Source organism: Leptosomus discolor, chromosome 9 (genome assembly GCF_034619465.1).
Source record: "Leptosomus discolor isolate bLepDis1 chromosome 9, bLepDis1.hap2, whole genome shotgun sequence".
Classification (NCBI taxonomy): domain Eukaryota; kingdom Metazoa; phylum Chordata; class Aves; order Leptosomiformes; family Leptosomidae; genus Leptosomus; species Leptosomus discolor.
Window position 1 is genome coordinate 4,672,796 of NC_141399.1, and position 25,157 is coordinate 4,697,952.

At 39.9% G+C, this 25,157-nt stretch overlaps 1 protein-coding gene across 3 annotated transcripts in view; it reads right to left on the minus strand.

The window, feature by feature from the left end:
- Positions 1 to 1,322: 1,322 nt before the first annotated feature.
- PPP4R2 (protein phosphatase 4 regulatory subunit 2) overlaps positions 1,323 to 25,157 on the minus strand; it is a 31,691-nt gene continuing 7,856 nt past the window's right edge. The window contains exons 3-9 of one of the 3 annotated variants that reach the window (XM_086470239.1): positions 12,020 to 12,190; positions 6,952 to 7,045; positions 6,063 to 6,100; positions 5,535 to 5,609; positions 4,970 to 5,113; positions 4,118 to 4,386; positions 1,323 to 3,137 (exon numbers count right to left, since the gene is read on the minus strand). In XM_086470239.1, coding sequence (XP_086326365.1) covers positions 2,824 to 3,137; positions 4,118 to 4,386; positions 4,970 to 5,113; positions 5,535 to 5,609; positions 6,063 to 6,100; positions 6,952 to 7,045; positions 12,020 to 12,190 — 1,105 coding nt within the window. In that variant the 3' untranslated portion in view covers positions 1,323 to 2,823. Of the gene's footprint in view, positions 3,138 to 4,117; positions 4,387 to 4,969; positions 5,114 to 5,534; positions 5,610 to 6,062; positions 6,101 to 6,951; positions 7,046 to 12,019; positions 12,191 to 25,157 lie in introns of those variants that run through there. The other 2 variants (XM_086470240.1, XM_086470241.1) reach the window with 2 other exon arrangements.

Sequence of the window (25,157 nt, forward strand, 5' to 3'; positions counted from 1 at the left end):
AAGGAGAAGGCGCTCTCTGCTGGAAGCGCTGAAGCAGTCCCTGGGGTTTTGACAATCAAGGCTGACGGAGCATCTCCGATACGTGGAGGACATCGCCTTTTCCAAGACATCAAGAGCAGAACGCAGGGCTGAGCTTGCCTTGCGCTCTGAAAAGGAAACTCCATTCCATTTTCTGTACGTGAAGGGCTTGTCACAGGCAGGACACCCCTGACCACGATAAAGCAGCCGGTTTTCTGGGGTTTAGCCCACGCTTACGAACGCCAGCAGAGCGACCAGCTCTCGCCCAGCGGCTGTACGCCGAAACGCGCTCTGGGGTGGGCGCAGTTACGGCATTTAGAACACCCAGACTGAGAAGAACACAAGCTCTGAAAGCAGGTGCAGCGCGGCGGCGCCACGGCAGAGCGGCCGCCTTCGTACCTGGAGGGGGGCGACTTCCAGGACAAAACGCGGCTGCTTAGAAATGCAGCGGGTTGGGGTCGGGTTTCTTAAATCCACACTGAAAAAAAAGAGTGAATCTTCTCTGATTTAGTAAATGCAATTCTTAAATGTAGGCACGTATTTACTACCAAGAGGCCTCCTGTGATGTTAAAGCCTGATTTCATGTGTGTTACCCACTGCAAAACCCTAAAAACTGCAGCTCTGTCAGCAGATCCGTACCTCGGGGCTCTTCTGCAAGTCTCTGCCCGAGCGGCACTAGCGGTGCTGAAACAAACGTATCCAAAGGTCACAGGTGCTTAAAGAACAAGTTTATTGACAATATCTTCACAAATAAACAGTCTAAAGAAAACATCAGAAATCTCTAAACTTAGAAATTTTAAAATTTTGTTCTCATTGGCAAAATATTAAAAAAAAAAAAGCCAAACCACAACCAAGAAGTGTAAGATGTCACTGTATTTTTAAACTTTCTTGATTTCAACATTTTGGTTCCGTCCTTTAATTTTCTAATACACATCCAACCCTTGAGCACAACGGAAATGAGTCAAAGTACAATTTTCCTTCTGTAAGGGGATCTTGATCAATAAGGGGTTTTCTCTTGTTTTGTTTTGTTGTTTTTGTTTTGTTTTTTTTTTTTTTTGCAAGCATCTCCCTGAATCCTGTCTGCTTAGAACATGATAGGTAACATCAGCTAGAAATAACCTTATAAATATTCCAACTGAGCCAAATGATTCTGGTATTGATAAAAGCCCAGATTTCCCCCAAACGATACAAAGCATACCATGTAGTACAAGAAACTATCAGCATGCACTTAGAGGTCATTTTTGTACTTCAGGTATGGGAACTTAAAACCAAAGAGGGACAATTCTGATAAAAATGTACTCAGGTATTTCATAACATTAATATTTATTGCTTTATATGAATACTGTATTGAAAGCCCAAGCATTCAGTTTACACACAGGAATTATACAATTATATACCGTTTCACAATGGCAGTGAGCACTCATTACAATCTACAAAAATCTACTTTACAGAAATTTAAAAATTCTAAATATCAAAAAAGTACAGTTGAAGAAACAGGTATAAATTTGGCAGCCAGTAATTGTGACTGGGAGGTTGCAGCCTGCATGTCTTTAAATATGGGAACTGGAAAACATCGAGAGTTTAAAGCAGTAGTTTGTGCTTTGAGCTGGTTTGAAAAAAATGTAACACTGGCTGTCAAAGTAGCATGTTCAAAAATATTTAGTTCACTTCCAAAATGTTATACAAATCCTGGTGGTTTCTGTGCACCCCTAAACCTTTCAGTCGTTCAGCTCAGGTACATAACTACGGTCATATATATTAATTCTCCCAATACAGTGGTGTGATCATACCGATGCCGCCCGCATTCCCTAGAATAAGTTCGAGACTTCTCTACAATATTCACAATGCTCCAAGAAGCACTCAGAAAGGCAAGTACCTGTTCGTTTCTTCCAAGATATTTTCTTATATTTTCAAACATTTCTTCTACAAAAGTTTAAGCTAATGTTTTGATTACAACGTTCTCAACATAAAGCACATTTTCTCATAAATAAATGAAATCCTTTCACTCAGGCACCTCAGAAGTATACAAAAGTGTTGTCATCTGAACAGTTCTCTTGGAATGTGTTTACTCTGGTGTTTTCAACAATGTTCCTATTTCCAGGGTTTCATATGGGCCAGATTTCATTTGTTCTGTTTTCCAGAGGCAAAACAAAGTGCCTTGAGAGGTGAACTCAGTCTTTTCCTATAGAAAAAAAGTATTTCCTGTATTTGTCTTTTATAGAAACAGAAAAATATACCATTTCCCCCTTAGAACAGCGAGGGTACACGTAGGTGTGCATGCGTGCATATATATGTGTGTGTGTGAAATGTAACACATTTTAAACACACGACATAAGGTTTCAGAGTGTGTATTCAAATAAAAATCTGGAAACCAGCATGAAACCCCCTATTTCACATGTCAAATGTTGAAACTGTAACCAAAATATGAAGTAACTGCTATAGCTGTCAGAAAGAAAGACAAGACAAAAAGCTTTCTTGCTTACATACAACTAGGTGTGGTAATCTCCAAAAAAGTTGTCAAAATTATAATTACCTTCCAGTTTAAAAACTTTTATTCTAAATAAAAAAAACTATACACAAACCACTGATTTGACCAAACGAAAGTTCAGCGGTAAGCAGGACCTGAAGGAGCTGGTATTCACAGTTCTTATCACGTACAACTCTTTCAGGGTTCAATCCATGGAGAAGTTTATTTTACAACCTGCTTCTTTTTGTAAAACTAAAGGTCCACTTTATTACATAAAATTATTTATACAGTGTAAAACTGGAGCCTTATGGAAAATACTGCATCTAAGTGTATTTAAATTAGTCTTGCTCCATCGGTTCATCTGCGACTTCTGTGGCTTCATCGCTGTTTTCCATCGGGGTCTCTGACGAAACCTGGGGAGTCTCCCTGGCATAGGGCCCTAACTCTTCCGTCTCGCTGCAGTCAGCTCCGCTGCTGGCAGATCCACTGATTTCACTGTCGTCCGAGTGCAAATCCTTCTCTGCCTGCGACTGGTCAGACTCCTCCATTGGATTGCTCTCCTCAGAGGTCTCTTCATTCACAGTTGAGGATCCAGTGTCTTTATCTTGATCTTTTCTGTCTGGACCAGCATTTCTGGGAGACATGAAGGACTCTAGGAACAGTGAAAGGACAGTATTACTAAGGCATTTTTAAACAGACCTTATCCTGCTGCTTTCCATTCCCAGCTATGCTGACCAATACTTCTATAACACAGCCAAGGACAGGAAAACGCTGTCAATCCCCCATTTTATTAGATGTCAAGTATTAGCCAACTTTGTCAGGATAGCCAAGCTATCCTAATACACCAGAAATCGATTTTTCTTATTAAATAGGTAGTTTCACTTCATTAAGCTTCAGGGGATAAAGACAAAGTCTAACAAGTAATTCTTCCTTCCCCACATTCCTTCATTTGTCTTCAGGAGCAGCCTTTTGGAAATGTTGAAAACATTCCTCGTTACTGTTCCAAGTGTATAGCCATCATGATCTAGAGGAACATTTCACAAATATATGAGCCACAAAAAAAAAAAATTCAAAGGATTTTGAGAATATGTAAGAATATGTACATTGGAGAATATGTAAAAAATTGATCAGCCTCAACCGCAGTTACTTTTTTTTTGATTAGGTATAGGGCCTGCCTTACAGTGAGGTGGTTTTCACTGTTGTAGCAGGATCTGTGGAGATTGTTGCTCAGCCTCCTCAGCGAAAGAGCATAACTTTATATGCATATTTCAGCAATTTTATTATTAATCAAAACAGTGGAACGTAGGTATGACCCATCCCCTTTCTGGAGAGGAGATGAGAACATCTGATGACACCCTACAGTAGGGATCCTCAAATTCCTAGGGCATCATTACCACCCTCCTGTAATTTACTGCCCAAGAAGGTTTTAAGTACCATTTTATAAATTTTTAAGTAGAGATGTAGGACAAAGAGAAAAGAGGAAATAACAGAATTCTAAATTATGTGAAACTGAAGTATGAACAAGCAGTTCACCTTTATGCCCAACTGGAGACATTCAGCAATCCCAACAACAAAGAAAATCCCAGCTCCTTGGAAAACACCCAGAGCAAAGACAACAAAAATCTGAAATACCTTCCTCCTCGTCGTCCGTACAGTGCTGTCTGGCACAAGCAGCATCTTTTTCTTTATCCTGAGATGTAGAGGACGTTTCTGTCTCTTCCCCCACGCCTAAAGAAACTTCACTGGAGGCAGTTTGGTTAGGTGTATCTCTGGCTTCCCCTTCCTTGTCAAATTTAAGTCTTTTTACCTCATGTCCTTCTGCTTCTGCAGGATCATCTTCAGAGTGCTTATTTTTCACTGGGCTGCTCTGAGCACCTTCCGATTCAGATGCTGGTGATTCACTATAAACAACAAGAGCAGCTGTAGCTTTTATTGAAGAAAAACATTCTCTATATTGTCACACCTTTACAAACAAGTAGCAGTTACTTCCAGTTGAACACTACAAGAGATAACAGTAGCACTCACTTCACTTACTACAGAACAAAACCCCGAAGTCCTCACTCCTCCACCCAACTGTCGATGAACATGCAGAGTGGCCAGGCTGCTCTGGTGGGTTCAACTCACAGACAGCTCCTTCCGTCAGGAGCCGTGGCAAACGTTCACGAAACACCATATCCGGTTGTAGTTTAACATCCTGACACACAGACGGTAACTGTGGATTTCTGAACCCTACTGCTCACTCTCCATTTTTCTGCACATCCCATACACTTACGAGACATGTTACTGCAACTGTGGAAACGTGAGATACCATCTAGACAGCTCCAATGGCAGTAAGTACACAGCAAATCCTGCTGCGGACATTCACACGTTAAGACTGAATTATGCATTACCTTAGACAGCCATTCTCTTTTAAAATATTTTTTAAATTTAAGTGAAAAAACCCTAGGAATAATAAGAACTCAGAACACATTACTCCTCACAAACCTGTGTTTTTTATCTTCTGTCTGCTGCGAGCTTGACTCTTTATGTTCCGTGCTGTCTGGCAAACCGTTTGTCGTCATAGGAGTTGACAAAGAAACCTTCGGTCGATTTACTGGTCTGGGAGTTCCAGGACCATTTACATTAGATCTTTAAAAATAGTAATAAAAAATTAACCCATCCTTTTAGTAATTTGTTCCTAATACGCAGAAAGCGGCTATAACCTTGTTTTAAGAGATCACCAAAACAACAAAGAAAAAAAAATCAGGTACTTTGCTATTTTATACTGAATAAAAAGTTCCTTGCCTACAACATGCAAACTATGATAAAAACTTCAAATAACAAAAAAAAAAATTCCAAACAATGACATTACAAAAAGATCAAAAATAGAGTACATAGTGTGTATGTTCATGCCTCCTCTACCCTCCTTCCCCCAGTATTCCCAGTCACACCCCATTTCTGAGGCCACCTATTTGGGATCAGAACAGGTAATGACAAGGGATCTGAACCGGCTATTTCCAGAACTACCCTGCTTTTATCCCAAACGAGTTACCCCCAAAACTAAACTTACCTGTCAGAGTACCCTGGTGAATTTCCTGGGAACATAACACCATTCATCCGATTTAAACTATTGGAATTATTTTTCCTGACAAAAAAAAAAAAAAAAGTTATGAATAAAGGAACTTCAAACTATTTTAAGCTTGTTTGCACAGAATTCTGTCCCCCAACTTAAGTAGCCTCCCCCCGTCGGTCCGCAAGGGGTTCTGTGCCTACCCACCGTACGGGGGCAGGAATCGACAGCGCAGTGTAACCGAGGGGTGTCCATCTCTTCCAGCACCAGTCATGGTGCAAACACGTCACAGCTCAGCGTTGGCGGATACCACCCAACTGTACCACAGACCCGATTCCAAAGCTGCTCCTACATGTGACACCTGTATCCCTACTGCTGACTTCACTATTGACAACGAAACCTGAACTCTGCACGTCTGTCGTGGATACAGCTGCTGCCAGCAAGAGAAACACGTTACATACACATGCACGGATTCTCCCCTCTACCAATACAAGCTTCAAGTTTCAAGAAAAAGAAGATTATACTTACTCTGAAGATGGATACACACAGCTGACAACCATGACATTCTGTAACACACAAACAATACAGTAAGAGTTCAGAAACAGAAGCTTCAGCTCCTGACAACACCCCAAAACTTAAGAGTTACAGGATTTTGGTCATATCTGTTAAAGGATCTCTACCGAAAACTGGGCCGAAAGCTACCAAGGGATGACAGACACAGGAAAGGTATCTCTGCTCCTTCTTTACAAGGTCAGGATTTCCCCAAGAGCGTTACTGTCCCAACGAGACCTGCACATTAAGCCTCAGGCCCAAGTGTTCGTCATTTCTAACTGAAGTATCTCTGGAAAGGAAATTATTCCAAAATGCTGAAAAACTTCTCAATCACGGGAGAAATGCTCTATTTGTACCCAAGTCCTGCATTCCGACATAAGCTATAAAATACCACAACCGACATCTGTATGCTTTAATGAAGGCACAGTCCTCTACACGAGAGGATTTAAATCCTGCAGCTATAGACACCGGGGGAAGGGGCAGTCCTTTTCCCTTCACCCGCTGGATCTAATCTGAACCCAAAGGTGAAAGGAAATTCCTCATCAAAAAATTCAAATTATTTCAGCTGATTATTCGATTATTTCTAGCTAGGACTCAACGTAAAAAGGGACATTACACCCTCCATACTGCACAGTGATTAGGAAACATGACAGCCCTGAGATTTATGTTTATGTCCGAAATAAGACATTTTAAAACTGCTTTGATGTTAAAAGGTATGAAACAAACTCATGTACTTAGAGCAGCTATTAGCTATACTATGGCTATGAGCCATAATGAAACCACCAGACCTTCGGGAGTAATTCAGAAGTTATTTAAGTGGTAGTTGTGACTGTTTAGCTGTGTTCTCTCTCAGAAAAATACATACCTTTTCCACACCTCTTAGAAATTTGTCTGTTCCTGTGTAATTCCTTCTAGGATCTGTCAGCAACTCACAGAGTCGCTGAATAGTGAAGGGGATGCTGCAATGAAATAGATTTACAATTAAATTTTATTTTTTATGAGTATGACTGTTAGGAAGCAACAACGGTATTGCTTTCTCCCCCTTACTGAGAAGGCAGAAAGAAAACGGTGCTGAAATTTGTTATCGTTAGCAGTATAGGGTAGTAACTCCAGGCCTTATTTTTCCCCCGTCTCATACACCGAGGTAACACAGCACTGTCTTTTGTGCTCACCACCACAAAACTCTGAAGTAGTATCCCAAATACATCATCCCACAACTCAAACAATTCATTAAAACAACGAAAAGGAAATCAGATCATCAACAACAGTAAAATAGTTTGAGACTATTTATTATTCAAATAGACAGAAGCGGTAAGCAATTCAAAACAAATTTGAGTCATACACACTAGAGCTAAACAATTCTCAACTTGCAGTTTATTTCATGTTTTACAAAACACATTTACAGAAAAAGCATTAAATGTTGGAATTAGTAGAACCATTATACTTTAGCCGTTACAAATGCTCTGTTTTGCCACAATGGGACAGTGTACTTCTCCATTAAGGAACAGCTCAGTAAAAATAATTAAACTCGGGGTGAGGTATATAAATCCATAAGCACCACATTCACACATTCTGTTTTCTTACAATTCTGCACTCAGTGTCACCCCTACTTTAAATAAGCAGCTGACCTTTCAGACAAGCCACACTTTACACACATTTACGGGCTACCACAGATGACATACACACTTCCATGGCAAATTTGATGTCATATTTTAACAAACTTCCGTGACTTTTGACAAAATAGCAAAATACTTTAAAAGTTATTTCAATAAAATAATAAAAAACCATGCATTTTTACAGTTAACTCTTTGAAGCTGAAGCCATAAACATTTCAAAAATTCGACTAAGACGATGATTAGATACAATACAACACTTCAGAACCATTTCTTGATTGGTAATACAGCTGATGAACAAATCGGGAGCAATACCAATACAGACTTACATGCATGTGTGTGCATCTCTCTCTATACTGTAACTTTTTGTAAAAATTGAACTTTTATTATTTTCTGAGGAACTCAGTACACAGACTATTTCATTAGCTAGCACAGGACGTATCTCAAGCTTAGCTCACTAGCTAAAAAGCTGCATCTTAAAGAGGCACAGACGACCACCAGCTCAGTGCAAACAGGTCAGCACAGCGATGATTAATCATACGACACCACACTTTAACTAAAAGCAAGCAGTAATCAGAGGCAGTGATCAAGTATCAACAATTTAATTACGTTTTTCAGAACTGTCTGTACATTATGTTACTGAGGAAGTGCTAATCCTCAGCTGGGAGACAGTAAGGAGGCAGGCTGCAATGCAGCCACCCTTAGCCCTCATTCCAACACAGCCACCTGAAAACACCCAGAAGGTAGATCACTTGTACCCTGCCGGTTAATGCCTTCCCTTGCTATTCAGCCTGAATTACAGCATACCAACTTATCTTGACCTGACTTCTAAGAATAGAAAGATGGTGAAGTTAATCTCCATCCACCAGCTGTGGAGAGTTAGAATACAGCTGATGAAGCATTACATACGTTAAACGCTTGCAGAAAGTTATGCTGTAACATGACAGTATTTCTAAAACATTTGTTTTGACGTGTTCCTGCTTAAAAGCAAGTAAAATTGCAGAAATCCAGTGTTTTGGCAGACAGGCAAAATACGTTTGACCCAGAAGCGTCTCCTCTCCCAAAATTTGTTCAGTACAAACCAGAACAAAGCAGGAACAAGCGTTCCTTTTAATGCAGTTTATTACATGAAGGCTCTTAAGCCTGACAATGGTTGTGTCATCATTCATTTCCCCAAAGCTTCCTTACTATCAACCAACCAGGGCTGCTGTTCAGCAACTTTTGGTCAACGAGTAACCCTTCCGACACCCAAATTCTTCGCAATGTTCAGGCTCTGCAGAGCGCCCTCTTTTTAACAAGATGGGATCCCACCTCCAACCCAGTTACAAAGAATTTATTTATCTGTTAACTCTTCCACGTAGATGGAGCGCAAATTGTACCTACTGTTTCTCACTGATGGCCATTTTGGTTTTGGGTTGAAGAGTCCATAATTAAAGAGACTTTGTAATTTTTTAATAGACTAAAGTGTCCATTCAAAATAAATTTATTTCACAGAAACAAAAATACACGGAATTTCAAATTACTTTTCATGGCCAAATCTGTAACACACCCGGAGAATCACTGCCTGGCCAACCTGTATTTCGCCGTACCTAAGTGCACGCCTGGAGCACTGAGACGGAAGTATTTTGGGACCATCAATGCGGTTCTGGCTACTGGGGGAATAGACATACTTAAGAAAGCGTGCGGCCTGCACCCAACCTCCAGAAGTAAAAGTTGCCTTCCTATTTCATTCTCAGCTATAAAAGGTTTAAACTAAAACGCAAACCAGCCCATTTCCCTTCAAAATTTTCCACAGAGAACTGAACTTCGTTTACTGAGCAGCAGATGGCACCAAGTGTCACACTATCGCCTCCTTTGCATGTCATTTCTTCAACATTTAGCAGTGTTCTTAGCTGGCAAAACCCGAAGTTAGCTTTGCCTCATGAATTCTTTTAGGTGAAACCACTATTTTAAAATAGTTTAACAACGTGACTTTGGAATAGAGGTAATTGAAACTGGTGTCAATCTATATGAGAACACCAATGCAAACGTTTGTAGGCAGTATGAGAATTGATCTTAAACGCTCAAAAATTTCATTAGCTCAGTACATGAGCTGCATGAACAGTCCTAATCTGCCTACTTAAGGTAACCACTTAAAATTCTATACGAATACACTCAAAACTGCACTTCCTAGCAGTACGGTTCAGAGTGAATTCCACACCAAAAATTCATCTTATAGACAGGATTTAAGAGGGATCTGGGAAAATTACTTATATTAAATTGCTAAATTAAATTATGGCAAATAAATACAGATAATTGAAAATTTGGATTATGATTATGTCCATTTTATTCATGCTGTGAAGACTCCTCTGTCAAAGATCCCCAATAACTTGCCTTGGAACTTTCTACTTCACTAACAAGTGATAAAAAAAATGTGAAGTCTTTTAAGAAGTTCCTAGTCCAAAGCAATTCTAAGGTATAGCATGAGAATCTGGCTCTGTAAGCACATTACAATGTCAAGCAAGATACAGGAAGGTTAAAACAGCCACTTTGTGCTTTCTTTAAGAGACCCTTCATCTAGAAAGAACCCAGAACAGAGGGCATTTGTAATTCATTACTTGACTTTAAAAAAAGTTTTAAAAAATTAGCTAGCTTTAATGAACTCTTTCCCTCACTCTTTTAAACAAACACTAATAAAAGCATCCTAATAATAAAATCACATCAAGTAGTTTCCTCCTCCACTGCAGTACACTGAAACAACATTCACAACTCTAAATAAAAAGCCTGAATATATCCAACTGCACAACCCAAAACCTGCTGCTGTCACTTTTTGGACACCTCTCCACATGATTCAGCTTTCACAATCATATCCTCACTGCAGGAGCTGTAGGATTTACTACATGAACTATCCTACAATCCTAGATTCCAAAACATCCTAATGTTTTATTTTCTTTAAGGTAATTAATGTATGCAGTTTGCTTCCTCAAAGACTGGGTGGTTCACTTCAAAGTATGAGGAAGTTGAACGCTCTTGTGTTGCAGCAATAGATCAACAGAGCACAGCCACAGAGCCAGCTCCAGCCTTGGTCACCCAGAGGTTTGCTGAGTACACTTTGGAACAACAGAAGATAACAGCAGCCCATTCATTAGCTGTCTCCCTGTGAGAACATTACAAATTTTGTGGGCAGTGAAGCATTAACAAAAAGCTGGGGGAGGCGGGAGAGAGGCAGACTCAGGCATAAAGGCGAGGTTTGTTTTTAAATTCCTTCAGTGAAGTAGCCTGGTATAAATATTGGGTAGCTGAGAACAAGCTGCATTTCACATTCTTAGAAGTATCCCACAGGAGAGCAATTAGGCAGGGGGGGCAAGGAAAGGAAGATGAGATCTGACTTAGAAGAGACACTTAAACTGCAAATAAATTAAGTAGTATGGAGCAACGACACTAAAAATTGCTAACCTACCATCAAAATACAATACTAAGGATGCGCCGTTAGCGCCTCCAAATCTGAAATGTCAGTGTAACGGGGAAGTAAGCTTTATGGTATGGCCATTTACTGACAAGCTGAGAAAAATGCTGAAAGTCTCTCTTAAGGAAGCATAGAGACCCACAAGCAGGATGACTCAACGTATTGTAAGGACGTAATCCAGTTTAGATCAAGGAAAATACTACATAAGCTATTAAAAGCGATACACAAATAAAAGGAAAAGAAAAATCAGGAGCTTTATTTTAAAGGAAACAAAACTGCAGTAATTACGAAACCAGCAAAGGGAATATATACTTTAGGCCATTGTCAGCAACAGATCAAATACCCCAAGTCTCTCAGTTAGTACCCCTCAATCTACACGTTTGGATCTGGAACATTTTGACAGTTCCAAACCAAGTATGCTTTGCCTTCTGGTCACGTCACGCATATCACGGCGTTACTTCTTCAAAAGCTACTGCACTGCCACAAAGCCACCAAGAACTGAACACCGAAAGACTTCGTTCAGTTGGGTACTTCAAAATACAGTGAAAGAAATCTGACTTTGCTACCTATTTACCTGCTAAACCCACATAGTAATACCAGGCTTCATTGAATTGTATTACTTAAAAACTAACTATACATCGAAAAAACTGAAGTGACTGACACGTCACAGGATGTTGTAATTTTCATTCAAAGACAGAATAATAAAGTGAAAAGTTCTGAAACGACTGTCCTGTATTTTCAAGGTATATATTTGCTTCTGCTCATCTGTTTGAGGAAGCAAAATGAACAGTCACAGACAGACAGTACAAACTACTAAGTTAAAACCTGGGAAAGTCTTTTTGTTATCCTGATTTTAGAAAACAAATGATACATACCCATTAAATCCAGTGACAATTTTCAGGATTCTTTCTTTCATCTCTTCAAAGGGAATATATTCCACGTTTGGATTGGGGGGCCCTCTTGGTTCAGGAGCTGAGGTTCTGAAATCATCCATTACTTTCTCCAGTTTGAAAATAAAATAGCCTTTAAACTGAGACCACTGAACCCTGCATAAAACACAAGAATTAAAACATACGCAACTCAGCACTAAAATCACAGAAAACCAGTACAGCTTTACGATTGCAAAACAACATTTGTGCTGCTGTGCCAGCCCTAACATCAATGAGGCATGCAATGCAGTACTATATTTCTTCCTGAATTTAAAGCATGATAACTATTTAAATAATTACAGTAGAACAATATTACACGAGTCAATTGCCATTAACAACAGGGTAAACCATTTCCTTAAAGAGCCAATATCCACTTACAGTTCAAACCCAAATGTGAAACAGGCACACATTCTATACAATTTACCAGGAAGCCTACGTGCTGCCTAAAGTTTTCACTAAGTTCACAAGAGAAGGAGGGGAAAAACAAAAAAAAACAAAAAAAAAAAAAAAAAAAACAAAAAAAAAAAAAAAAAAGAAGAAAACTTTTCAAGTCTGGAAAACACACAGCATTATCTGCTTCCATACAAAATCTTACTGAAAGGCCTTTTGTAACTAACTGCTCAGTATCCGTGTACCTTAAAAGCATTTAATAGCACCCCTTTTTCTCAGAAAAGCATCCCAGTTAGCACCTCCTGATGAATATTTGAGCAAAACAACGTTGACGCCTGAAAAAACATTCCCACAACAGTAAGTAACCTATTAAGAACTGTCCAAATTACCTTCTGCCTCACAACAAAGTTTTATCATTTACAGAATTCTATATATTAAAACTTTCAAGAAAACCAGTCTCCCACACTGCACACAACGGACAAGCTGAAAACTGCTGAGAAAGCCCCTCTACACCAATGCCCCCTCACAACAGTCACAGTAGTGCTGAGCCTCCTCTGGCTGGTGCATTTCTTGGCAGCCCAGGGAGCAACTTGAAAGCAACTGATTCAGTTCAGTTACTATCAATTTTATTCTATTAATGCTGACACAGGAGTTTTCACAGCTACAGGGTGGAGATGCTAGCGGAGAGAGAAGAGACAGAGAGAATAAAAAACCAACCATAAGGGAAGAGAGAAAATTCTCTCTGACATTTATCTATACCATATGCATTCTGGAATGAACAGGCTCAAATCAAACAAGCATAAAATCTGAACCCCTGGACAGCCCTTCTGCTGCGAGAAATACCGTTTAGCCAAAGGCTGTACTTCTACAGGCTGGCTTTAGCAGCAGTGCCAGCTTAAACAGCCCTGACTATTTTCAACCCCACACAACAGCTGACCTTCTGTCAGGCTGATCCAACCATTTGTGCTATGAGCTACATGTGGTGACTCCCCAGCAAAGTGTCCCCCGCACGTTGTTCTCAAGCACCAGTACTACCAAATACAAAACCACAGGGCAATGAAGTCCTATTAGCTTGCTTTCACCAGAAAAACAGTGCCACGTTATCTTTGCCTTCATTTTCTCCTTAGTCTCAAAGAAATAATTGAGATTAAAAGGGGGAAAACTTAACTCAGGCTTATCTATGGAGATTCAAATACAAAATCCCTGTCTTTTATCAGAAGTGATAAATTTGCAAGAATCAGGGGAAATCTGAACAGGAAAGCAAACCTCCCTTTTCCCTCACAAGAAATCATTAAGCACCTCACAACAGAGGGGAACGTAGGACTTCGTGAATAATAATAAAACCAGAAACAAAAATAGAAAAAAAAAGAAGAAACAAGGTCCCCAAAGGGAATGGCATGGACAGATTAAACAGCATCATTGAGTCTCGCTGGATTATTGCTCCAATTAGCACTACACAGCCAAAGCAGAATACTATAATGTTTCCAATGTTCAATATTAGGCATTACTGTTAAATTAAAAAGCTATCCAACTCAGCAGTGCTACCACGAGACCAGAGCTTTCATAATAAATCACAGATTTAATACATAAGCCCATCACAAAACAGAGACAGAAAAGACCGAGTAAATAACCCCACACCAGAGTTGGATTTCTCCCTACAGAGCATCCCAAGAGCTTTACTTGCCTCATGAAAGAGGATTCCACTATTATTCTAAACATTCTTTGACAACCTCATTTAAATTTTTTTTACACTTTAAAACTTGAGCTGTTCTTTGTTTTCATTGTTATTTATTTCTTGCTAAACAGTAACACTTTTCATAGACTATAAACCCATCAGTGCTGTGTTGCTGAAATAAAACCAACAGAGTTTAAAATGACAATCTACTGCCTGAGAGCAGTACCCACCAGCTCCTCTTTACAATGCCGAAGCTACATTTTGCCCCTATATAAAGTCCAGAAAACTGCCACTTGTTTTAAACCCAAGTATATTAATTAGAATTTCCTCTATTAAGAACCTGTGTCTGCAATACTGACCTAAGAGGCAGCTTTCATCCTGCATTTCAAAACTCCTGCTAATGCCTGCCAACCAGGTGACACAGTCCAGCTTACCAACAGCAGCAGCAGAGTTTAAGGATGAACTCATCCTGCAGTCACAAGTGTGACTACAGCTAACCCAGACACGGCAACACCAGCTTTAAATCGACTGAACAAGCGGGTGGTAGCAGCACTGTAACCACAGCGGCAGGAGCTGAGAACAGGCTTGCTGTTTAGACATTTGCTCTGTTTCTTGAGCAGGTTTTTTCAACCTCGCTGAATTCCCTGCTGCTGGGGCTGCACCACCAGCAGCACGAAAGCTAACTGGTTGAAAGCAAGTGGTACGTTCACATCGCAATCGCAGAAGGAACTGCAGTTTGTACCACAAACAACAGCTTCAAAGTCACAGAGATGTCTCGTGCTTCCAAGAGCCTAATCTCCTGACCTCAGTGTTGAAATTTAGACATTAAAACACGCTCCCCCATTTACATGATGGCCTTGAAGCGTTTTCAGTCTATGCAACTGGTTTCTGATGAACAGTTTTATCCCAGCACCAGTAAGTTACACGGGAACTCAACAGGAAATACTCTCTGCACCACAAAAGACTGAGTCAGCTCCAGACTCTTCAACTCTGTAGGCAAAATTCAGTCCCACAGTGGCAACACAGTGGATTCCTGGAAGGCAGGAAGAGGAGGAAGGTTTCTGGAGGCTACAATGCAAGTCGCCTGTTTCTTTTAGGCCCGACTCATCTATCATCATCCTAGGGAGAAGAATCTCCAACTTCTGGACGCCATCCTTCAGTCACCTCCTTCCTGCCTTTCCTACCCACCCAGTAAGCAGCAGTCCCTCCTCCCCTCTTTCTTACCTCATCTGTGTCTGCCGGGCTGCTAGGAAGGGGGCAGAACTACACGCTATTCTCACCGGAGGAAGAAAATACTTCAAAAGCAAGGGGGAGCAGCTCTGGAAAGCAGGCTGCTGCTCCTCCTGCTTTCATCCAGGACTGCAATTGCTTCCTTTTCCCTCCAAGCCAGTCCCTTCACCAGCAACAGCAGCACCTACCCCCAGGTTACCAGACAGTGACAGTCTGCCTCCTAGACAGCTGGGCACTATGCCTCTAGTTTCAACTAACTCTGAACGAGTCCTCAGAAAAGAAACGTAATACTCAAGGTGGATTAATAAAGGATTTATATAAAAGAATCTTACTTCAAGCAACCTTCATCATGTATATTTGTTAAAGAAACTTATCTACACTTGTGACAACGTACTGCAAGGTTTGAAGACAACTTTTAAGCTATTTATAAAAAGATTACACTCAATATACAAAAGTGAAAATTATCTGGCTGTGTATCTAAAAAGAGAAATTGTCAAAATAATGAACTCCCTTCTGACAAAAAAAAAAAAAAAAAAAAGAAAGAATTTCTGCAGGGCCACTAAGATTTTCTTAATTTCCATTTTCTTCAGTGGAAGTGATCAAAAGTGAGTGTCAAAAGACAAAAGTTACCTTTCACATTTTACCAGGCTATGAAAATGACACATAGAAGTCAGTATTAGCTAAACTCTTGAAACTCAAGATTAAAAAAATAGCATGTCCTCCTAATTGTCAAAGCAATCTGTATCTACATCACTAGAAATTTAAGGTATCAGCATACACTGAAAGACTGGTCACTTAGAAAGCCAGACAATAGCAGAGAAGAGATAAGAAAATGGCAAATATCTGTGTTCAAGAAAAGAAAATTCTTGCACTTGTATCACAAGCTCCCCAAGAATTTTGGCTGCTTTGCTACAAAATGAGAGACACTGAAAATGAGCAAAGTTCGGTCAATACCCTCTGCAGTTAAACCAAGAGCCAAATGCAAGCAAAAGAAAATTCTTCCATACGGCTTCATGTATCACCTCATTAAGTTTTATACACTGGAAAATAACCGACAAACACTTTAAGCTCTGTGAAGAAACCAAACTGAACAAATTCCATGGAGAAAATACTATTCACGCTTGCTACTGAGCAGGCTTGTTCATACAGACTTGCTCTTCCCACTCAGCATGGTACATAATCAGCCTTTTCTAAATACACACTTATGTCTTCTAAACCATGTTTTTCCTGACCACTACACTAACTCACGAGTTTGTACCAGCAACTTTTTGAGAGCTCTTTCACAGACACTCAAAGAAAAAAATTCCTGTGAACATTGTAAGATCTGCAAAAACAATTTCTTCAGAAACAATACTTCAAAAAAAATCTGTTGATCCTAAAATGTTTGGGTTCAATGTATTTTTGTTCTAGAGAACGACAACTTCGAAACTGTATACATTTTATGTATATCTGAAGCATTTTTCACTACACTGTTTGGGTCATCCTGTGTAAACATACCTGTACAAAGACAGCTGCCCTGGGCTAAAGAGCCTCTAGTTTCACAGACACTCCAAATCATCATAAGCCAGCATTTTTTCTTAAAGAAAGAGTCCTCTGCTTCCCTCCCACCAGCTCCTGCACCAACCTTCCCCTATATCAACCTAAAAGTTTTGCTCTGACATACAGAAAATAAGAGGAAGCAACTTCATTTCAGAAAAAAAAAATAAAAAAAATATATATATATCTCTCCACATGCTCCCCCCCCCCCCCGCAAAAAAAAAACCCCACCACCTGATGAGGAAAAAAAGTCACCAGAGGCAGTAATGAAAAGAAGCAACCACAGCACACTTCAGAACTATACCTTGTACAGAGAGATACACATATCACAGCAGAAGCACACATCTCAAATTCTCCCAGGATCCATGTAAATGCTGGTAGTTTAACACAACAATTTTTTTTTAAAAAAAAAAGTACCTTTAATAGTCAAGCAACAGGTGAAAGCATTGAAGCTAACACAGAGGCCAACAGTCCAGTCTTTGTACGTTACTCAAACACATGATACTATGTCCTAGATTTAATTATTGCTAAGAACTGCGCTTTAAGGTACGAAAAAGATGTTTAACACCATAATATTGTATCAGAATGCAGCCCCTGACCTTGCAATTTAAGTAAAAATTAGAAACACGGATGGAAGATACTTCAGTGTTTGAAGATACTCAGTTGTGTTTCACAGAAATTAAACAGGACAGCAGAGAGCATCTGACCAAACAGCCAATAAGATGAGAAACATAAGCAAGTTTTGAGCATATTTACATATAATTAGAGAGGCAGCACGAGAAAAGGCTGAAAGAGAGTGGGGAAGACACAAGACATGCAATAAGCAAGTACAGATTAAATAAAATGACAGGCTACACAAAAACCCCACAGAAAAATAGAAATAATTACAAAAAAATCCTCCAGGCAAACACAGAAAACCCCAGGATGGGGTCAGAATGACTAAGTGAAGACAAGAAAGTTAAACCCTATGAAGACAGACACAAAGGAGTGTAAGGAAACTCTACAGTCAGAACAGTACTACAATAACGTACTTATTCACTACAAGTTGATGAGGCAGCAAAAGTATCTCCATTGCACAGGCAACGTAGAATTAAAAAAAAAAAAAAAAAGATTAATTTAGGCAAGGGACATAACCTATAGCATTACCAGAGCGGAAACAAGGAAGAACACAATCCTAAATAAATAACTTTGTTCTCTCATAAAAGCAAACTGTTTCACACCTGTACTTGAACTACACGATTTTCTGCTGGAACTAATCTACTACTACAGATCAACTGAAGTTTGCAGAGAAACATCGACCAAGTTTAGAAATAATCCCCCAATTCTGTTTGATAAACAGCGCTCTTCAAGGACAGAGGTCACCTTTGACAGAAAGCAGTTCACATAATCTGAAGCTATGCTTTGATTTAGAAGAATTACTAACACAAAGTTGCTTGCAAGGTATGATTGCTTCTCTGCTAACATGATTTGCACAGAATTCATCTTTCCAAACATGCATATCAAAAACAAAATTGCATTTGACATGGAAATAATCTAATGCCATCACTCCCAGAGTGCAGAAGACTTCCCCCCATCCCCTTACCTCCTGCTTAGTCAAAATGTTTGTACTGATGAAACTGAGAAAGCACCTTTCTCCCTTACCGCACTAGTTACTGTGAAAGAGGGGAACCTTCTCTCAAATAGCTTGCACTATCGAGATGCTTTTTGTATGTCAGAGAATTAACTGATATTTTCTTCCGACTGCTGGACAAGTTTTTATATTTGATTCTTTTGCCACTTAGTATATTCACTTCAGGAGACTTGAAATTTCAACAAAAAGAGCAAAAAACCCCAGAAACGTTTAACAAAGTTGTTTGGGTAAGATTTGACAAGCATTAAAAACCAAGTCACAGAAGTAACAGTGAAAGGCAACTTAAGAACTTGAGAGAGTAAAGTCTTCCAATCTGGAGAACCACAGATAAATACTAACTTTCAGAGAACTACAACAAGAACGGAGACAAAGCTGTAATTGCAATATCCCTAATCCCTACGTCCTTCACACACAGTGCTTTCCCTGCTATTTTTAAGAAAAAACATCCATGTTGACCAAGCAATAGTGTTTTCTGTCATGTATTTAGTACTACACTGGAAGGCTTTGCTACAACTCAGTGATCCCCAGCATCACCACCCTATGTGGACACTGAGTGTAGATCAGACTACGGGTCTCCACCAGTGCAGAAGACAACCAGGGTAAGTTACCTCTCGCCCTTTTTTGCAACTGTACTAAAATATGTATTAAAATGGGCAGTACACACGGCTTACACACTTTAGACAAACTACAGAATTTTAAGTTTCAAACTTCAGTAAGACCCGTGGAAGGCAGGCAGGACAAAATCTGAAATTAACTGAAGAACAGGAGGGAGAATTCAGAGTGCCTGAAACAAGGCTACCACCTGAAATGAAGTTACTGCAATTATTTCATAAATCTTTCTGGGATTGCTTCACAGATTACAGGTTTAATTAAGAAAAACATTATACTGAAGGGATATTGAGCTTCTAGAGACCTAGCTATGTACTTAAAACAGTAAGAGTCCCAGGAGTCCCAGTGGGATGTCTGTCTTCAGATTGCACAGTGTTAAGTTCATTACAAAATCACTTGGTTTAAATTTTAAGAGGATGCCATCTGTTTTGGAGAGATAAAGAACATAAAACAAAAAGGAAAACAAAGCAGATGTACTATTGATTCTGTTCATTGAACAGGCCATAACATAAACATCAGAACTTAGAAAAAGATGGGGGGACTTCCCCCTCCAGCCTCCTCATACTATTAGCTTTCTGACAAGCAGAAATAAAATTTTAAAAAAAAAAAAAAAAAGTACATTAGTATATCTGGAATGCGAACACTTCAGTTCAGCTGAACTGATTTTAAGGCAAAGTTCTCAGAACCCAGAACAGAAGGACAATCTCAGAGGGATTCACTTAACATGTAACAAGAGATACCAGTTACTTATATTAGCTTTCCCCCACCCCGCCAATTACTGTTGACTGAGATTACACTCCCACAGAGACTTGCTAGTAGGAAACAGGTGGTTTTAAGTGAAATAACTTGCCAACTTTAATAACTGTTTCTTCTCATTTGTGCCTTGCTTTAGAGCTCAAAGAAGATGAAGATGTACTCTAAGACACAGTAATTTCCCCAGGCTGTCAGAAACAAAATTAAAGTTTCATCGAAAATGAGTTAATTCCTCTTCTATTCTGGTCTATCAATGGGACCTCTGAAACTATTTGAAAAGTCGAAAGGCAGAGAAAACGAAGTGCACCCAGCAACGACGTATCCAATTCAAACACATGTGCAAGGTGGCAAACCTTCCAGTGTGCTCTTCCACAGCCTCGATGCAAGATGCATCCAAACAGGGATATTGTGGACCCCATGGAACATGCCACTTCCCAAACTAAAGGCCTGTCTGGGCCCCCAGAGAGCACAGCATTTATTTATCCCCAGGCATGAGAAGCCCTGGGGTGGATCCCTTCCTCCAGGCTTCGGGGAGGGCAGCACCTGGGATCAGTGCTGGGAGGCTGCCCAGGACTGACCGTCCCACGCCCTGGCAGCGGGACCACTCAGCACCCGGAGGGCACGTCCGAGAGCTCCTCTCCAGTCGAGCCAGAGGGAAAGCTGGGCAGCAGAACAGACGGATCACAGTCCTCTGGGGAAAGGAGCCCGGCGACACTCTTCCTCTCGCTCCTCTCCTTCCTCGGTTATCTCTGTTCTTTGGGATGGAAGGACAGTAGGTAGGGCCTACTCCCTCTACTATTTTTTGGTGTTGTTTTAATCTTTACCTTACTTAGCATACCCTAATTTCAGATATATTAATTTGGTATAAACAAGGATACCTGGAAGGACACAGCTACACAGAAGCGGGTGCACAAGCTAAAAATCTTGTTAAGAACCGCCTGTAGAACACAATCCCCAGCATTTTCATACAGGAAAAAAAAAAAACAACAACCCTGTCACCATTTGCCGCCTCGGTTTTTGTACAGGAATTACTATTTCACTGGTTATTATATAAATAATAAAGATTGCTTCTTACCAAGGAGTGCTCAATAGTAGAGAAATGGGTTTCATTTTTTTCAGAAAATACTTTGGAAAAATTCTGGGGTAGCAATCTGGCGAAACTGAACTCCCATTAACGGAGAGATGAGCTACACTGTGGTTCAGCAGGGATTTCATCGGGATGTAGAGAAGGAGGGCGCTGCCCCACCACGTACTTAACCTTGTACCCTGTCTACACCAGAAGGGGCAAGCCTGCTCTGCTGCTCCCACACATTCCTGTGATCTCACACACAGGGAGGTGAAGCAGATCGCTAATCTAACCACAAAATTAATGCTACAGATAAGGAAGAATAAGATAAGATGTGTGATGTGACTGGTAGAAAGCAGAGCCTTTCCTCTGAGCAGCTGCACTCATGAGCCAGATAAAAGCACACACTTCATTCTACTCTTGCTTCAAATATTCTTTGAATTTTAACATAATTTTTCTACTTCCTGTAATTTATTTTAATACTGTTTTGATGCAATTAATTTTACTGTCATCATTTCGCACACTGTTATTACTTTCAGCATCACACAGTGCAGATTAACATGGGAAATTCCAAATAATGACAACACATTTACACAGTAAAATCCCCTGTGCATCAATGCAGACTAGTTTCTTAAATGCTTCTGGCAAGCAGACAAACCCTTCCACCTAACATTAAATTAAAACCATAAGCAAATGCTAGATTCTTTATTGGTGTTTCTGAACAAGCAATAAATTTTAAACTTTACATGATACAGCACGGTGAATTTACTGGAACACTGTGCTTTGCCACAAATGGTACACACTCATTAGAAAAACACACTGGCAAGCACTCTTCCTGGGGGAGCATCCACTTCCCTTTCACCTGATAACTCATGTAAAATTAAAACGCTCTCATGTTTTATCTTCAGTAGGATTTGACCTCATGTTACCTTTCACTTTAATTAAAAATATATTGAAGAGCTCAAAAGAGGAAAAACTGGTATTTCCCACATGCACAGAAGGTATTTTTCTACCTTCACTCACAGATTGTTGCCAGCCTAAATTAAGACTTCGCTCTCCTCCTCGTGAGCATGACGAGCTCAGCCCAGAACCACGGAAACTGTAGCACATTAGAAGTACATCTACTTCAGTAGTATGAGCGTCCACCTCTGCTACTCGCAAACTACTACTGCTATTGCCAGGAACAACAAAGATTAAGACTTAGTTATGGAAACAGACAGCTGATGAAGACATTAAAGTAGTATCCGTAATCATCAAGGGACTACTTCTAATCTCTGCTGATAAATATTCAGCTGACTCCAACAGAACACAGCTGTTCCACAGAATAGGAAAAAAAAAAATCTGACTAGGACTCAGACTTTTTCAAGAAATTACATTTCTTTATATAGTTCTCTAAAAACAAACTCAAGTACCTTCCATTCTTCTTTTGAAGGCAAAAAAACCTGACCACAGAACAAAAAAAGGACAAGATTACAACAGATTCTTCATTCAACAATTAAATTCCTTACAGCAGAGTGGAAAGCAATATGCACAAAGTAACCGAAAGCCTTCAAAACTTCCACAAACCACCAGCAGTGGCTTATCTATAAAGACAAAAGTAAAAGTAGATGGTACGTTCATTAAATTTCCCTCTTCCACTCGAAAATTCACTTGGAAGTTACCTTTTGCTGACAAGAATAAACTTGTGTATTTACTGAACTATTCCACTCGCTGTGCTTATGCACTGTGTACCAATATGTAAATTCTCACCTTACTTTGATTTCTTACTCTTCATGTAATTTCACATATGCACACATTCAAGTAACATTTCCTATAAATCTCAAGTTTTATTGCAAGTAGAATGATCACCCCAGATACTGACTTTCCTATAAAATGCACAACAACTAAAGAGGTCTCCTCCAAGTCTTACAAACACAGACTTTTGGATAAGGATCAAATATTCGCCAAGTCCTCCCATCCGAGTAATAACAACTTAACTTATTTACAATTTAGTTACCTTTTCTTTTTCTATTATGCAGAAAAACCACCAGTTCAGGGAACCACACTAAACTATGCTATAATATATGCATACTCAGGATCTTCCTGCTGTCACATATTTTATGGGATACTTTACCCCAACAAATTTTATTTCTCTAGTTCTGGATAATTTTTTTACCAATATTCTGTACAAGTATTACGTTTACCTTTGTAAAAAGTTCAGTTACCACACTTTGCACTAGATTATCTTAAAATCATTTGAGTTTTGTGTACTTTTTAATCTGATTGTTGATCTTCTAAATAAGATTTCCTGCATAACTTGATTATAAACACACAGAACTGTTTGGAACACAATCACTTTATGTATAGCAACTGTCTTCTCAATCCACATCTGCCTCATTTCTGTAGAATGTATCTTCAAGACAGGAACTAGACTACTAGACATTTCTGAAATGCTTACTGCAGGACTTTCATTCAGGTATTACTAAAATGAACTCTCCTAGGAAGAGTTATTTCAAAGAGCCGTGATTTCAGCGACCATATTCTTGAATTTCACTTTTAATCTTTAAACTTCAATTAAAGGACATTCACTTTAACCTTAGAATCATAAACAACAGCACTTAAGCGACTATCACCAAGAGTTCAGAAATGGGGAAAGTATCTGACTTCTCTCTCACGTTACAATCACACAAGCCCTAAGAACATTTATATTCATCTGCTCTACCAAAGATAACTGTAGCTGCATTTGAATAGCACTACTCAACCAGATTGTCAACAGCAGATAGGCATTATCTGTGTCAAAATGCCTCCTAGAAACCACTTACATAGTCCAGGTCTGCCTTTTAACATTATCTAACATTTTGTTGAAATTTAGACAACCGTATTTACTTCAACGCTAACAATTCTGTGGATTAGCTTTCATTTATTTCTATTTCTGATAAAACTTGACTGAACAGGTTAGTGTTCGCTCAGGCATGTTTCAAGAGTGATGCCGGGCACCACAGAATATTCTGCAGGAGTTCCACAGCACAACTCTCAGTGCATCCCATCCCATTCAACAGAGATTGCACGGAAAAATAATCCATCAGGCAAAGGCGCAATGTAATTCCACAGTACCCTGGAGCTGACGCAGGCAGAATACAGAAACATTAAATAGATGACACTTTCTCAAAAAACCTGTATAGCAGAAGCCCAGAAGTGGAAAATTTAAGGGAAGTATTATGCAATCAGTGAAGCATATTTAAGCCTTCCTAAACTTGCAGCAAGTTAAAATTACTTCTGTACAATTTGTACTTCTGTCTCTATAGGAGCTACCTATAGAAAAATCACTAAGTAACATAAAATTAAAATTTGGATAATTACGTATATAAATGTATCACCTCTTCCATACGCAAATTAAATTCCACATGTCTACTAACACATGACTCTCCAGTCGTTCCAGGTGTCACAGTTTGCACAGAATAACCAAATAAAAGAAATGCTGTAGCTCATCTGGTAAGTGTAGCCATCGCTGTTAAATGACCAGGCACAGAGATCCACAGGTTACCTCAGAGGAGCAGTACACCACACCAAGATCATGCCCAAATCTTTACTATATTGAGCACGAAAGCTGGGAATCCAGATTAAGGAAAACACACCCTGTGCAACTCCTTCTGGGTCTGAACTTACTTTGCACTGTTCTCCTACGCTTGCCAGTTCACGCGCTGGCCCACCACAGCAGAGGTTCCCCTGAGGTCTGCACACAGCACTACTGGGATCGGGCAAATCCCACTTCCATTACTAACTCCCTCCAAAACCAGAACCAAAAGCCACCCGATGGGCTTCCTGCTCACGGTGGTTCAGCTGACGCGCACCAAGCTCGGGCTGACAAGGTGAACCCTACCTCAGTGACCTAATGCACAGGCATTGGGTGTTCCTGCGTCACCACGCTCCCTTACCACTTCTGAGCAAAGCCTCATCAGGTGCAGCCACCACTGAAACCCTGCAACTGTCTTCAAGTAATAGTACTTCTACAGCTGGGACCTGCCAGACACGTGCCAGGTTTGCCCAAAAGCAGTATCAGTCTGGTTTATCCACAAACCTGATAATCCACCGTCCCCCAAGAGGCACAGACTGCTCTGTATCCTCCCTTCCTCGTGCACCATCGTCTTGCTCCTTCCCCCCAACATGTGCCATAAAGCACAAACCTTCCCAAAAATCTGTAGACAGGAAGAGGGAG